This window comes from Silurus meridionalis, chromosome 18 (genome assembly GCF_014805685.1).
Source record: "Silurus meridionalis isolate SWU-2019-XX chromosome 18, ASM1480568v1, whole genome shotgun sequence".
Lineage (NCBI taxonomy): Eukaryota > Metazoa > Chordata > Actinopteri > Siluriformes > Siluridae > Silurus > Silurus meridionalis.
In genome coordinates, this window is record NC_060901.1 from 21552405 (window position 1) to 21567991 (window position 15587).

The following is a 15587-nucleotide window of genomic DNA, read 5'->3' on the forward strand; positions in this document are numbered from 1 at the left end:
ATATATATATATATATATATTATATACAAATTATTGTAAACGGCACTAAATGTTATTAACACGCTATTAATTCAGCTCGCATTTCTGTTTTTACCATTTTTATTTTAAAAAATGTAAATACATAAATAAATAACCAAACAAACCAAACAACCAAACAAACACTTATTCACGACGTCGCTTCTTTACTTAGATATAAAATAAATAAATAAACTCCACCGAAAAATATTTTAATTTTTTGCGCAAAGTCTCAAATCAAACACCAAATCCGCCATGTTTTACACAATTTACCCTCTGGTGGCGTTTTGTGGGTTTTTCCCTCATAATGGTGACACGAACTTAAATTACTGTCTTTATTGATCGTAGAGATAAAAACAATACATCATTCAAATCTGTAAAATGTCTATGATTATATATATATAAAAGCTTCTTGACTTGAAGAGGTGCACTTTCTCCTGTATCACCTCATTAACTGTCCGTGTGGAAACATAGCAAAGGCTCTTATTGATGTCCACACGTCTTTGCACTTATTATACTTGTTATAGCCTTTATATTTAATCACTGTACATATGCTTACATAAATATCACATGCTGTACATATGATACATGTTTATCTGCACTATTTGCACGAGTGCTACTTTTTTGCACTTCTGGTAGATGCCAAACTGCATTTCGTTGCTGTGTACCTGTACTATGCAATGACAATCAATTTCTATCTATCTATCTATCTATCTATCTATCTATCTATCTATCTATCTATCTATCTATCTATCTATCTATCTATCTATCTATCTATCTATCTATCGATCGATCGATCGATCGATCTATCAAATATTAATATGATGTGAGGTCCAGTTAACAGCTAAAACAGGTAGAAGTAATAACTACTTTTTACTGAAGTACATGTCAGAGCCAAGACTTCTTTACTTTCACTTAAGTAAAAAGATATAATCAGTACTTCATCTTTTACCCGAGTATTTTAAAACATCTTTACTTAAGTAGAAGTACAGATACTCATGTTTTAAAATACTCGGGTAAAAGATGAAGTACTGATTATATCTTTTTACTTAAGTGAAAGTAAAGTTTATGCTAATAATAAATCACATTGCTAACTGAATTCTATAAACTGTAGGAAAATGGTTATAAATAATGTATAACTTTAAATAAGATCTGGAGAAAATGCCGCTTTTTTGATTGCGCGTCTAATCTTGTTCTTACGGTATGGGTGCTTAAGATGAGCGAATCCGAATCATCCAGGTAAAATAACCCGATTCTTTATATGACTCGGGATTCATGAATCATTCTCTTCATTTACTCGGATCACTTGAGTCTTTGGTTATTTTGCCACCAGATATAAATACAAATTGTAAATTACACCATTAATTGTTAGCAAGAAACTGTAGCAACAAGTAGCTGACTGGGTTGTTCAGGAAACTTCCTTTATGTTCAGAAACACAAGAAACTCAAAATGGCGAATTCTATGCGAGTCCTCGCTGATCCACCTGAACCGTGGGATTCAGCGGATCTGTCGGACTCGTAGCGCGGAGCGAAACAGCAGAATCCGAGAGATTTGTGAATGAGATTCATGAGTCCACGGATGAATTGTGAGAACGTTCGGTGAGTGCCCTCTAGTGGAATTTCCTGGCAAAAGCAGGAAGAATCCCTACTGATTCAAGTGACTCAGGGACTCGTGAGAGTCGGATCAGTTCACGGAGTGATTAGATTCACGGAGTGAATGATTCAGATTCGGATTTCTCATCTCCAGTGCTTCCTCACATGTGGCAAAGCTTTAGCAAGGACTGTGGGAAAAACAACATGGGAGAAAATGGTGACATCTGGTGGACAAAAGTAGAACAAGTCATTCCTGCCACATCCTTAGAATAAATTACAACACCTGAATAGAAATGAGAGATAATCAAATATGTATAATTATATAAGAATAAATATACATAGATAAAAACTAAATTAAATTTTTAAAAAAAATCAGATCATCCTCTACATATATATTTTGTATCACTGTGCATATTGTTCACTCAGTTCACTGACTGTAGGGGTCTAGCTGACGGATAATTTTGGGTCTGATCTAATTTCTCTGTTTATGTGTATTATAAAATAAGGTTAGTTTTACTGGAATTTTTTACTGGAATTTTTTTTTTGTTTATTATTTTGGCCTCGTCCTACCCTGAAGTCACGCCTTTCTACAGTTGTGTGTGTATATACTGTATATATGAATGGTTACTTGTTTTACAATATACCAACACCTTTTTTTGTGGAAAACCTTTTGTGTGTATGTCATTTCTGATTTCTATTATAAAAGGTATCAATCCCTTGAATCCTGAGCTAATTACTCTGTGTGGCCTAACCCTAGACCGAGTCGTAACAAATGTGATATATTTAAAACAAAATAATTAAAAGCTATAAGCAGAACGGAAAAATCTTCGGTCTTTTTATGAATGTGTTCTAGGCTCATATAATCACAAAATTCATCACTAAACATGTAAATTGTCTTAACTGGAGGAATGAAAGAGCATTCAATGTACTGCTTGCACTACAATTTAATTGCGATCTCTGCTCTGAGCTACTTTTAAATAACCAGGGGTGCAAAATTCCAGGAATTTCCAAGAACTTTCCGCGGGAATTAACAAAATATCATGTTAGACGATTTCAGGGAACTAAAATGTAGTTTTAAAAAAAGCTTATGATCAAACTAAAGGTTTGTATACATTTTCTTTCTTTTATTTTTTTCTTTTTCTTTTTTTCTTTTTATGAATTCCTGTAAATTCCCTGGTAACTTGGAATATTTTCAAAATTCCCCCAGATGAAGTTTCCACGGAAATGTCCGCAAATTTACTGCACATTTTCCGCCCCTTTGCAACCCCGTAGTTATAACAGTCGTCTGTCGATTCGATTATAACCGGAGAAATCTCTCTTTTCCAGGTAAACAAGTCCCAGCGACAGGGGTCGTTCCTCCCGTCCCGGGTTCGAATACTCTTCCAAAGGCATCTGGACCGCCACCGATGGGCGGGCCACTTCCTCGAACAATGCCGCCTCCGAACGGCCATTACCAACCAGTTCATGGGCCACCTCTGAGAGACTTCCCATCCATGGGTCCACATCCAGCACCTCACGCCATACACGAGTTCCCACCCAACTTTCCCAGACCTCAAGACCCTCCTTTCCCCACCTCGGCCCTCCCCTCCCGGGACTTTACCACCCCCTGGCACTGTGCTTCCACCTGATTTAGATGAATATTTTTCCGAAATGATCTCCGAGATGGTTGTAATGTGACCGAAACAAAACGCTCTAATACTAAATTTAACCCTAATCACATAAAATCTTGGGTGTTTTATAATGAATTTCTGTTTTCTCGCTAAAAAAACGATTTGCTGTCATATTGACAAGGTCCCTGTGCATTTCTCTTCATCTGTGTACAATAAAATGATGTATTAAACGAAAGCAATCGCTCTGGGCCGCCGTTTCATATCCGCAAATGTCGGCCACATGTCCTGTTAGAAGAACCTCCACTCTTCTGGGAAGATGTTCCACTAGATTCCAGAGGTTATAAATCAGTGTTTATTCAGCCACAAGGGGGCGTTAGTGGTTTCAAAACGTTTCACTTTGTTTACAAGAAAGTTTTTATCTACGTTTTCACACTTTCCCCTTTAAAATCGCCCCTTGCACGACAATACAGCGCTCCCTACAGGCCTGGAAGACTTCTTTTCAAGTACCTTCTGCGATTCGCGATGTCTCATCTTCGTGAAGAGGATGAAGTCCGGAAGAGCCAAATCTGGCGAGTAAGATAGGTGCGGAAGTGAGATCATGACGTTTCCAGGCGAGAAAAAATGACTTTTGGCACACTGACTTAAGTCGGTGCTCCTTGTGACTGTGCGTGCAGCCTCATGCTGCCATCTAGTGTTGTGTTAAAAAAATTGTTTCGATACAGCCTCCTATTTTTAAGTGAGGTGACCTTGGGTGCCGTTCAGAACCACTGGTACAAACGCGATCCTAGAACCAGGAGGCAACCATGTATCTGAAATCATCTCAAAAAAACCCCATCAGTGGTAGCTTGGTTGCTAACGTTTGCTAAAGGAACGGAAAATCAGACGTGTTTTGCTTTAGAAGGTCGTGAGGCAGCCAGCGATCCTGGAACCATCTCGCAGGTAGAACATGTCGTGTGACATCTCCTTTGATTTTTATGAATTAAAAGAAAGGTTCTGGTAAATTTCCACACACAAAAAACACTTCATCTGGGGAATTTGTGGAAATATTACAAGTTGGAAACTTACCAGGAATGAATGGAAATTTACGGGAATTAATTAAATCCTATACATACACATATATATATCATATACATACAGACATTTTTGATTGGTCAGTAGAATTTTACTTTCATTTCAACATTTAGAAGCAAATAGTGGTAGGAAACAATGGACACACAAACACACAGAGGACCGAGAAAAGCAAGTGTCAGGGTCTAAAGCCCTAATGTTCCTCTTCTCTTGATAGATGCCTCGAAGATATCTTCTGAACTTCTGAAGTCTTTATTAATGTTACGTTCTTACGAAAAAAGAGTAAAAGTGCTGCCTCTTTTTGTATCTTTTTCGATGCTCAGTCTTTGTGTAGGGTTTGGTGGAGATGAAGGTAGAGAGGCTTCTTGGTGAGGAGATTGAGTTTCTTCCTCTTGAAATCGGTCGGCTTCTTGTACCTGAGATCACACACACACACACACACACACACACACGTGTTAGACATCTCATACACTCGATTGTCCTTGTATGGAAACATTTGTAGACACCTGCCCATTAGACTGCTACGTGCTTATAATGAGCTCCAGTGTTCAGAGAAGAGGTTTTAGTGATGATATTTATATCGGCCACAAGGGGGCGTTAATGAGGTGTGAAATTTGGTATTTATTATCTGGAGGATTTTTATGCCCCGGTTCCTGCTACGTGATTGGTCGCTAAGGTGTTTGTAATAAAGTACACAACTAGGGTGTGGAAATCTCTTTACTAAGATACTCACAGCTCAATCACGATAGGGCCGGGTTTGATTTCATCCATCTCCATGAAGGCGAAACACTTGGTGCTGGTGAACTTCTTCTTCGGCTTGTAGTGTTTAAATTCGAAGAAAATGGCAGCGCCTGCGGAAACAGTCCCTTATACAATGAGTTCCACTGGATTTTGGGAGTCGGGTGTCCGAATACTTTTGACTGCACGTCCATATTATAAAAAAAAAATAATAATAAATCCCATGCATTATTTTTAACATTTTATTGAACAATTAAAAATATATATATATATATATATATATATATTGACCTTTTGGTAGCTTCTCGAGATGTTTCTGGATCTCCACGTCAACGTCGAAATGAATGTACGTGTCCTCTTTACGTGTCGACACTGGAGTGTCCTGAACAGGGTTCAAATCCACTCCGTCCAAGTCTGTAAAAAAAAAAAAAAAAAAGAAACATGCGTCCCAGGGTGGTCTGAATGCTGGATTCTGATTGGTTGAAAGTTCAGGCGGTGCTCATGGTATAAAATGATCTTCTAAACGCTTCCCCTCCACGCCATGTATCTTGCAGTAATAAACACTAATGATTAAGAGGAAGTTTGTGGTCGTACCTCGGACGCTGATGGTCACGTACGGCTCGATGCACTGCCCTGCATCTTTTAATCCGATCTTCTCGATTCTCAGAGTGAGCAGCGTCAGGCCCGGCTCTGAGGGAAGCCGTGGTAATAACGTACCTGTGAAGGACAACACGGACATGATAGATAGATATCATATATATATATATAAAAGAGAGAGAGAGAGAAAGATAGATAAATAGGCAGACAGACAGACAGAGCTATAGACAGACAGACAGAGATATAGACACAGAGATATACATAGACAGACAGACAAACAGACAGACAGATAGAGATACAGACAGACAGAGATATATACAGACAGAGATACAGACAGACAGATATAGAGAGATAGACAGACAGAGATACAGACAGACAGAGATATAGACACAGAGATATACACAGACAGACAGACAAACAGACAGACAGATAGAGATACAGACAGACAGACAGAGATATATACAGACAGAGAGAGATACAGACAGACAGATATAGAGAGATAGACAGACAGAGATACAGACAGACAGACATATCTCAGTAGATTCATAGACAGATAATCACTATAGACAAAAAAGGCTTGAACTGACTGACTGGTCCATCACTGATTAATTCTAGAGTTGTGACCTGGTGTCCTGGTGGGAAAAGACTGGACTGATCCCGTCCCGGTAGCCGTTTCCAGCTCCTCCTCAACATCGAGGTTCTCCTCCTCACCTGGAGCGAAGATCTTCCTAAGAGCACAATCCTGGATTAATATCGTCCCTTGCGCTCTCTACCGCTCAGTTCAGGAATAAGTGGAGAAGAAGACTGGGGCACTCGTCTCACGCTTACCTCAAAGGCACTGGTTGGACGTTGAAGGGGAAATCTTTGTTGTAGGTGAGAATATTTTTGATGACTGTTCAAACAAAAAAAGGAAAAGAGAAGTGAGCAGAAGGTGAGTAGAAGGTGGTTTCCTTTCCCCAGCATGTCTCCTCCACCTGGTACACCTGAAGCACTGATACTAGGATGTGGATGTTCTTGTATTCATCTTTAGACTCACCTGGTTCCAGCTGCTTCAGGTCCTGCAAGGTAAATTCCTCCTGGGATTGTGTGCTCTGAAGAAATAACGAAAGGAGAAATGGTCCTTCAGAAGCTGAAATACACTCTATGGATGAAAGTGCACTAAGCCAGCTCCATGACGATCTGCTTCACATGGGTGGGAAGATCTTGAGTGGTCTGCTCTAGATCTTAAACCCTATTGAACACCTTTGGAATGAATTGGAACATTACCCCAAGCTTTCTCACTTTCATCAGTATGTGACTTTAATGAAATAGCACAAAATCTGCACACAATCTAGTGGAACATCTTCCCAGAGGAGTGGAGTTTATTGTGGAATAGGAGGTTCAGACAGAAGAGTGTATGTAGGAGTTTGGACAGAACGCTCACCAACCTGTAAGGAGCCACTGCGCATTTCAAGACATGCTGCGATTTTTCCCAGGGTTTTCTAATAATGTAAAAAGAAAAAGAAAAAAGAAATTAAATGGTTTTATGCACATTTTTTTTGTCTTGTGTGACACAAAAGCAGGAGAAAAGACCTTCTGTTCCTCCGTGAAATCCTGAGAATTCTGTGACTGGACCGCTTTCTGCAGATGCCTCGCAAGTCTGTAAATAAACAGATTTACATTCGACATCAATCATTCATTAATCATCAATCAGTCAGAGGGAGGAGTGAGGGGAAGAAGGAGGAGTTATGGATAGGAGGAGGAGTGAGGGGTAGAGTGAGGAGTTATGGGAGGAGTGAGGGGTAGATGGAGGAGTTATGGGAGGAGTGAGGGATAGAGGGAGGAGTTATGGGAGGAGTGAGGGGGTAGAGGGAAGAGTTATGGGAGGAGTGAGGGATAGAGGGAGGAGTTATGGGAGGAGTGAGGGGGTAGAGGGAGGAGTTAGAGGGTAGGAGGATGAGTGAGGGGAGGAGGGGTTATGGGAGGAGTAAGGTGAGGAGGAGGGGTTATGGGGAAGTAAGGGGAAGAAGGAGGAGTTATAAATAGGAGGCAGAGTTATGGGAGAAGTACGGGTAGAAGGAGGGGTTATGGGAGGAGTATGGGGTGGGAGGAGTATGGGGTAGGAGGAGGTTATGGGAAGACTGAGGAGATAGGAGGAGGAGTGAGGGGTAGGAGGAGGTTATGGGAGGAGTGATTGGTAGGAGGAGAAGTGAGGGTAAGGAGGACTTATGGGAGGAGTGAGGGGTAGGAGGAGGAGTTGTGGGAGGATTTAGGAGTAGGGGAGGAGTTATGGATAGGAGGAGGAGTGAGGGGTAGATGGAGGAGTTATGGGAGGAGTGAGTGGGTAGAGGGAGGAGTTATGGGAGGATTTAGGAGTAGGGGAGGAGTTATGGGAGGAGTGAGTGGGTAGAGGGAGGAGTTATGGGGGGATTTAGGAGTAGGGGAGGGGTTATAGGAGAGGAGACATCAAATATTCGGATTATAATATAAAAGCACAGGATTTCTGTCATTCAAAACATAAAATAGATCAAAGTAAATCATTACGCCCCCTGTCGTGTTACTGAAGGGTAACTTACATTTGGTACTCATCAACTGCCTCCACCAGCTGCCCCCACGAATCAAAGTCCGTGCCCTTTTTAAAACTCGCGTGCCATTTCAGGACGGTCTTGGTGACATCGGACATCTTCTACAGCTGCAGGAGCACGGGTCCGATCTCACATCTCAGCAAGTTCCCTCTCTCCCTCTGTCCGGTGTCAGGACTCGCACATGGCCGCATGTCCGGGGGGAACCTCGGGAGAAACCGGCGCTCGCGCTGCACCCGAAACCAAGCCCTTTTCCTGCGCCTGCACCCGATTTCATCCGAACGTACACGAATTCAGTCGAACGTGCGCGAACTTAGCCGAACTAACACGAACACCGCGCTCGGCTTTCTTCGGAACTACTGACGCGCTTTTAACCGGAAGTTGACATGTACACCGGAAGTCCGCGACCTGCAGCTACACGTTCAAATATCCTTTTTTCAGTTTTATTCCACCTTTATGTTTATTTGGTAACCATCTACAATACAAACGAACGAATGATTTATAACAGATTTTACAAAACGCCATCTTTCTCGAGGCTCTTGTCCCAAACCGCACTCTATACTAGCCTAAAAATAAAAGTCCCTAACCACAACCCAAAAAATCCCCTGCTGCCATATTGGCTCAGAGTTTAAACAATACAAGTTTCTAACAACATCCAAAATCTTATTTTGCTTTTTTTATTACACGTTATTCTGCACCAACTCTTTAAACGCCCCCCTACTCCTTTTTCTTATTTTAAAGCAACATAATTAGCCTATCAGATTTGCCATCTTTTATACTATGGAATATTCTTATAGTATATACTAGAAAAAAGTATAGAAAGTAAATTGTTCATTATTGTTAAAAAAAAAAAATATATATATATATATATATATATATATATATATATATATATATATAAATTAATGTGGTAAATAAATATAAAAATTCCAATATGGCCGCCATTTTCCCTGTGTTTATTTTATTTTATGCTGCGGGAGTGGCGGCCATCTTGGAATGACGTCACTTCTAACCGCGTTCGCCGGTCGGAATCCCGAGTTTGGAGATACGATTTTGTTTGTTGTGTGTTTTTATTCCTATAAAATATCGGAAATTACGAGTTATGACTGTCAGTGATGGTGATGTAAGCAACAAGGAAGCGCTTTGAGTGTTTTTGGATCTTCAGAATTTGTATTTCTTGAGAAAAAGAAGAAGGTCGACAGGTTGAGTAGTTGCTCTTCAGGTGATTTCAGAAGTTTATCTGGTGTTTGGTGGTTTTCATGGTGTTTCAAGGGATGTTTAAATGGCTGAATACGCTGTTTGTGCTGCGTAGCTGCAGGCGTTGGTTCAGTAGTTATAATGTGTTTATATACATAATATTATAAACTGAACCATATTATATTATATTATATTTAATATAGGCTTGGTAGAGAAAACATAATATTGGAATATTATTTACAAGATGAATATGTCAGCATTTTTCTGGTTTTAGTGATAAAATCCAATTGGTACTGAATTAATACTGAATTAATACATGATTATTAGTTAGCACTGAATTATTACTGAGTTACTACTGAATTACTGATGAATTATTACGTGAATACTAACTGAATCAAACCTGAATTAGTTGAGTTAGTACTAAATCATTACAGAATTACTACTGGATCGGTACTGAATTACTACAGAATTACTACTGAATCATTACTGAAATACTACTGAATCATTACTAAATTACTACTGAATCATTATTGAATTACTACTGAATTACTACTGAATCATTACTGAAATACTACTGAATCATTACTAAAATACTACTGAATCATTACTGAATCATTACTGAAATACTACTGAATCATTACCAAATTACTACTGAATCATTATTGAATTACTACTGAATCATTACTGAAATACTACTGAATTATTACTGAATCATTACCGAAATACTACTGAATCATTACTAAATTACTACCGAATCATTATTGAATTACTACTGAATCATTATTGAATTACTACTGAATCATTACTGAATACTACTGAATCATTACTGAATTACTACAGAAATACTACTGAATCATTACTAAATTACTACTGAATCATTACTGAGTCACTACTGAATCATTAATGAAATACTGCTGAATCATTACTGAGTCACTACTGAATCATTACTGAATAACTACTGAACTGTGAGTAATAGGTATGAACACCTTGCCATTGTCTTCTTTGTCAGTCCAGGTGTGTAAAGATCTTGACACCATGACGCACTGGTTTCACCGGAATCCTCTGAAGGCCACGGCTCCCGTCTCCTTCAACCTGTACGGAGTGGCCTCCAGTCCTGCTGCCAATAAAATCTGCAAGTAAGTTTCCTTCGTGATATGATGCTCCCTGTTTCAGAGTGATGGAACTGTAAAAAGAAAGACGTTGTTTTTGTCACACAGCGATCTGAGGACGACGAGGGCCAGGCTTCTGGACATGTTCACTGATGTGACGTGCACTCCGGAGATCATGAAGAAAGCCAGTGATGAATACTTCTCTCTTTTACAGGGTTTGTAGGTTTTGTTTTTTATTATTTAGTAACAAAAAGTATGTACCTGATCTTCTGGATATAATAAACTGCTTCACTCTTCCAGGAAGGTTTTCAGTACCTTTTTGGGGGTTTTCAGTCCAACACTGAGATGTCTTTATGGATGTTTTCATGCTTTTCCATCTCTCACTGCTTCTCCCTCTTTTTATCTCTCAATCTCTCACTGCTTCTCCCTCTTTTATCTCTCAATCTCTCACTGCTTCTCCTCTTTTATCTCTCAATCTCTCACTGCTTCTCCCTCTCTTTATCTCTCAATCTCTCACTGCTTCTCCCTCTCTTTATCTCTCAATCTCTCACTGCTTCTCCTCTCTTTATCTCTCAATCTCTCACTGCTTCTCCTCTCTTTATCTCTTAATCTCTCACTGCTTCTCCGTCTCTTTATCTCTCAATCTCTTACTGCTTCTCCCTCTCTTTATCTATTTACCTCTCACTGCTTCTCCTCTCTTTATCTCTCAATCTCTCACTGCTTCTCTCTCTTTATCTCTTCATCTCTCACTGCTTCTCCCTCTTTTATCTCTCCATCTATTACTGCTTCTCCCTCTTTTATCTCTCAATCTCTCACTGCTTCTTCCTCTCTTTATCTCTCAATCTTTCACTGCTTCTTCCTCTCTTCATCTCTCCAACTCTCACTGCTTCTCCCTCTCTCCAACTCTCACTGCTTCTCCCTTTTTTTATCTCTCCGTCTCTCACTGCTTCTCTCTCTCTTCATCTCTCACTGCTTAATAGTCTTATATATAGTGTGTGTATGAAGGATTCACGAGTGTGTGTGTGTGTGTGTGTGTGTGTGTGTGTGTGTGTGTGTGTATATGTGTGTGTGTATGTGTGTGTGTGTTACATGCGCAGGATTCATCGTATCTCTGGACGGCACAACGAAAGAGAACAAGTTGCGTTTTATTCAGAACTTTAAATGGACTGACACTTTACAAGGAAACACACCCAGGTAACGCAACCGACAGAGGAACAGAGAGTGTCTAGAAATCATGTCTAGAAATTATTTATAGAAATGTTACAATCTGTTTCTTTTTTGTTTTTCCTCTTTATTTTAGTTCTCAGCAGGACGCTGTGTTTGAACTGGTGTCCATCTGCTTTAACGTTGCCGTCTGGCACACCAAATTCGCCTCGAGACGCGCCGGAAAGGAAAAGTGGGGACATTTTATTGTTTATTTTTTAACCCTTTTACAACTCCTTATATGTTCAAAAGTTTGTGGACACCCGAACATATGATTTCTTTGTGAACATCACATTTAGTCTCCATTCGCTCTTATAATAAGCTCCACTAACGTTGGGTGTCCCAATACTTTTGGCGTTGTATTTTCCAGCATCACCGAGGACGAGGCGAAAGACGTTCACAAGAACCTGAAAATTGCGGCTGGAATGTTTAAGTACCTGAAGGTAAAGTTCTCGACAGTCTTTAGTAGAGACTTCATCATCTCCGTCTACCTTTCTAAGATCTGCGTACGTCTTCCAGGAGGACCAGATTCCTCGCCTCATCACACCAGTGGAGAAAGGCAGAGACATGGAGCCCAGAGTGATCGACACCTACATCATACAGAGTCAAGCAGAAGCTCAAGAAGGTGTGAACATCTCCCACCGCTTCTCTATCTCCCACCGCTTCTCCATCTCCCACCGCTTCTCCATCTCTCACCGCTTCTCCATCTCTCACCGCTTCTCCATCTCTCACCGCTTCTCCATCTCCCACCACTTCTCCATCTCCCACCACTTCTCCATCTCTCACTGCTTCTCCATCTCTCACCGCTTCTCCATCTCTCGCTGCTTTTTTACCGCTTGTCCATCTCCCACCGCTTCTCCATCTCCCTCTGCTTCTCACCACTTCTCCATCTCTCACCGCTTCTCCATCTCCCACCACTGCTCCATCTCCCACCACTTTTCCATCTCTCACCGCTTCTCCATCTCTCACCGCTTCTCCATCTCTCACCGCTTCGCACCGCTTCGCCATCTCTCACCGCTTCTCAATTTCTCACTCCAATTTGTCTGTCTTTCCATCATTTCTCCCTTCATCTCTCTCTCTCTCTCTCTCTCTCTCTCTCTCTCTCATTCTCTCTCTCTCTCTCTCTCTCTCTCTTCATCACAGATTGTTATGACGAACACGTTTCCACTATGACCTTGTGTGTTTGTGTGCAGTGACCATCGCTCGTGCCATCGAGCTGAAGCACAATGCAGGTCTCATTGCAGCTTTGGCGCAGGAGACGGCAAACTACTACCAGAAGGCGGGTAGGTTCAAGTCCCACCCTGATACGCCACCTGAAAACTTGCCGCTGATTGTACAAGACATCTGTCATTCAAGACGTATAGGAAGCAGGTGGTTTATAGTAGCGCACACAGTGTATGTGTGGAGTGACAGATGTTTCGTCCAATCAGGGGCAAGTGTTCCATTCACAAAGTACACCTACGTTTTCCTCCTGTTTTTTGACTTTACAACCACAGAATTTGTGTCTAATGTGAATGTATTTATTTATTTCTCTCTCTTTAGATCACACACTGAACACTCTGGACCCCGAGTGCAGCAACAAGTGGAGGAAGTACCTGCAGTTAAAGCAGCACTTCTACATGGCTTATGTAGGCCTTTCTTTCTTTCTTCCATTCTTTCTTTCGTTCTTTCTATTTTTCTTCTTGTTGGAGATGAAGTGTTTGTTTTGTTTGGTATAATCACAGGCACATTGTTACTATGGACAGACTCTCCTCGCTACTGATAAGTGTGGTGAAGCCATTCGAAGCCTACAGGAAGCTGACAAATGTGAGGATTTACAGCTTTCTTTCTTTCGTTCTTTCTTTCTTTCTTTCTTTCTTTCTTTGTTTCTTGTGGTTTATTTTGATTAGTAATCCAGTGTTGTTCTTTTTTTGAGGTTATTTGCGTTCAGAGGCTCTGTGTAAAGAATACCGTCAGACAAAAGGCCCAGGCAGCACCGCCAAACCGTCTGAACAGCTTTTCTTCACCAAACTCGGAGGTCTGATTAAAAACACTCTGGAGAAATGCCAGAGAGAAAATGGCTTCATGTGAGTGCAGGAACATCCCCAGGTTCATTTATACACTTTTACTGCCCTCTAGTGGCAATATATGGGAAATGCATCAACTACTGATGTTTCTCCAGAGGAGGAAGTGGACAGTGAATGACCGGGTTTCTTTTCTTTTCTTTTCTTTCTTTTCTTTTCTTTTCTTTTCTTTTCTTTTCTTTTCTTTTCTTTTTTACTTTCCATTTCTCTTTTCTTTCTTTCTTTCTTTCTTTCTCTTTTTACCTTTCTTTACTTTTCTTTGCTTTTCATTTCTTTTTTACATACTTCCTTTCTTTCTTCATTTCTTACTTCTTTCTTCTTTTACCTTTTCATCTTTTCTTAATTTCTTTCTTTCTCCATTTTACTTTTCTTTGTTTTCTTTCTTTCTCCTTTTTACCTTTTTTCTTTTCTTACTTCTTTCTGTCTCTTTTTTTTGTTTCTTTTTTCCCCTCATTCATCCTTTTCTTTCTTTCCTTCCTTCCTCAGCCTACATCTCTCACTCTACTGCTCCTCTTCTGAGATCTGTCGCTCTGCACACAGGATGTTTTTTGTTTTTCACCCCACTGTGAGAAGAAGTGTGAGGGTGTATGTTTGTGGTCATGAGAATGAAAGATGTTAAAGTTGTAGAAGTTCCCAGAAGATCGGTTTGGGGACACGTTCAAATACTTAAGAGAACCTCATAGTGGACCTCATTACCAATTCAGAACTTTTACACCATTTGAAATTGTGTTCCACAGATATTTCCATAAAGTCCCAGTAGAAGCACCTGCTCTGGAGCTGAAGGCCAGTTACGGTCTGGCGGAGCCCATTGTCTTCGAGCTCCCGCCGCTGAGCATCCAGTGCACCCCCGAGGTCTACGCCACCTTCGATCTCACCAGAGGACAGAAAGACGACAAGGTACGACTCCAGATCTGATCTGGTTTTGAAAGATGCAGCCACGTTCAAACCCTTGACCAGGTTCTCTAATTGCTCCGACCAGGCGACGACCAAACCCAAGCAGGAGGACGAGATTAAACCTGTGAAGGAACCTGATCTCAAGCCACAGAAGGACACGGGTTGTGTGATCTCCTGAGCATCTCTCAGAGGAGCATCAGGATGAGAGAGAAGATCCTGGTCCATGAAGTCTAAACACGATTAATCCAAAGCGGCCGATTAGGTTCGAGCTGTAGGAGATCTGTGACAAACAGGTGGTGGGAAAAGTCATGATAATGAAACACACTACCATACGTACTGTATTTCTCCTCCTTCTCTTCTTCATCTTCTTCTTCTTCTTCTTCTGCTTCTTCTACTCCTTCTTCTTTTAATGATTGTTTTGCAGAAATCATTCATTCACTCCATGAAGTGTTGAAGTGGACGAGTTTAGTTAATAGAACATTTCTCTATGTGTATATTTCTATTAAACCCTGTACTGAGGTGCACTATAATGCTGAAGGCTCTGCACAAAAGAACACACACACACACACACACACACACACACACACACACACACACACTCTTAATAACGTATATAAACACACACACTCGCCAAAACCTTATAACACACACACTTACACAATACAATCTTCATTAATGTATAACACACACATTCATATATCCTTCATAACAACACACACAAACACACATATTCTTCATAACTCTCTCTCACACACACACACACACACACACACACCCTTCATAACTGTATAACACACATTCATATATTCTTTATAACAACAACACACACACACACACACACACACACACACACACACACACACACACATCCTTCATAACTGTATAACACACACTCATGTATTATTTATAACTTAACAACACACACACACGACCTTCATA

At 40.5% G+C, this 15587-nt stretch overlaps 2 protein-coding genes and 1 long non-coding RNA gene across 6 annotated transcripts; 2 read left to right on the top strand and 1 right to left on the bottom strand.

Moving 5' to 3' along the window:
- The first annotated feature begins 1261 nt into the window (after positions 1-1261).
- Positions 1262-3453, top strand: LOC124400960. The gene is made up of 2 exons (XR_006928517.1): positions 1262-1614; positions 2935-3453. It is a non-coding gene; the product is annotated as an uncharacterized LOC124400960 (long non-coding RNA).
- Positions 3454-4358: 905 nt separating this feature from the next.
- Positions 4359-8896, bottom strand: aida (axin interactor, dorsalization associated). Its single transcript, XM_046872813.1, has 10 exons — positions 8177-8896; positions 7194-7260; positions 7049-7102; positions 6658-6712; positions 6450-6513; positions 6246-6349; positions 5619-5741; positions 5316-5438; positions 5020-5137; positions 4359-4702 (listed from the first exon to the last, which is right to left on the bottom strand). Exons 1-10 carry the CDS (start codon positions 8281-8283, stop codon positions 4606-4608), a joined length of 912 nt encoding a protein of 303 aa, XP_046728769.1. The 5' UTR covers positions 8284-8896; the 3' UTR covers positions 4359-4605.
- Positions 8897-9251: 355 nt separating this feature from the next.
- brox (BRO1 domain and CAAX motif containing) lies at positions 9252-15237 on the top strand. Of its 4 annotated transcripts, none has more exons than XM_046872800.1 (13): positions 9252-9404; positions 10394-10515; positions 10597-10703; positions 11586-11682; positions 11789-11884; positions 12062-12134; positions 12211-12316; positions 12885-12974; positions 13234-13319; positions 13416-13497; positions 13607-13757; positions 14492-14651; positions 14734-15237. In XM_046872800.1, exons 2-13 carry the CDS (start codon positions 10415-10417, stop codon positions 14824-14826), a joined length of 1242 nt encoding a protein of 413 aa, XP_046728756.1. In that variant the 5' UTR covers positions 9252-9404; positions 10394-10414; the 3' UTR covers positions 14827-15237. The 4 variants fall into 4 exon arrangements, with proteins under 4 accessions (XP_046728756.1, XP_046728758.1, XP_046728757.1 ...); XM_046872802.1 differs by having other exon boundaries at positions 9254-9384; XM_046872801.1 differs by having other exon boundaries at positions 9259-9404; positions 10389-10515.
- Positions 15238-15587: the final 350 nt, after the last annotated feature.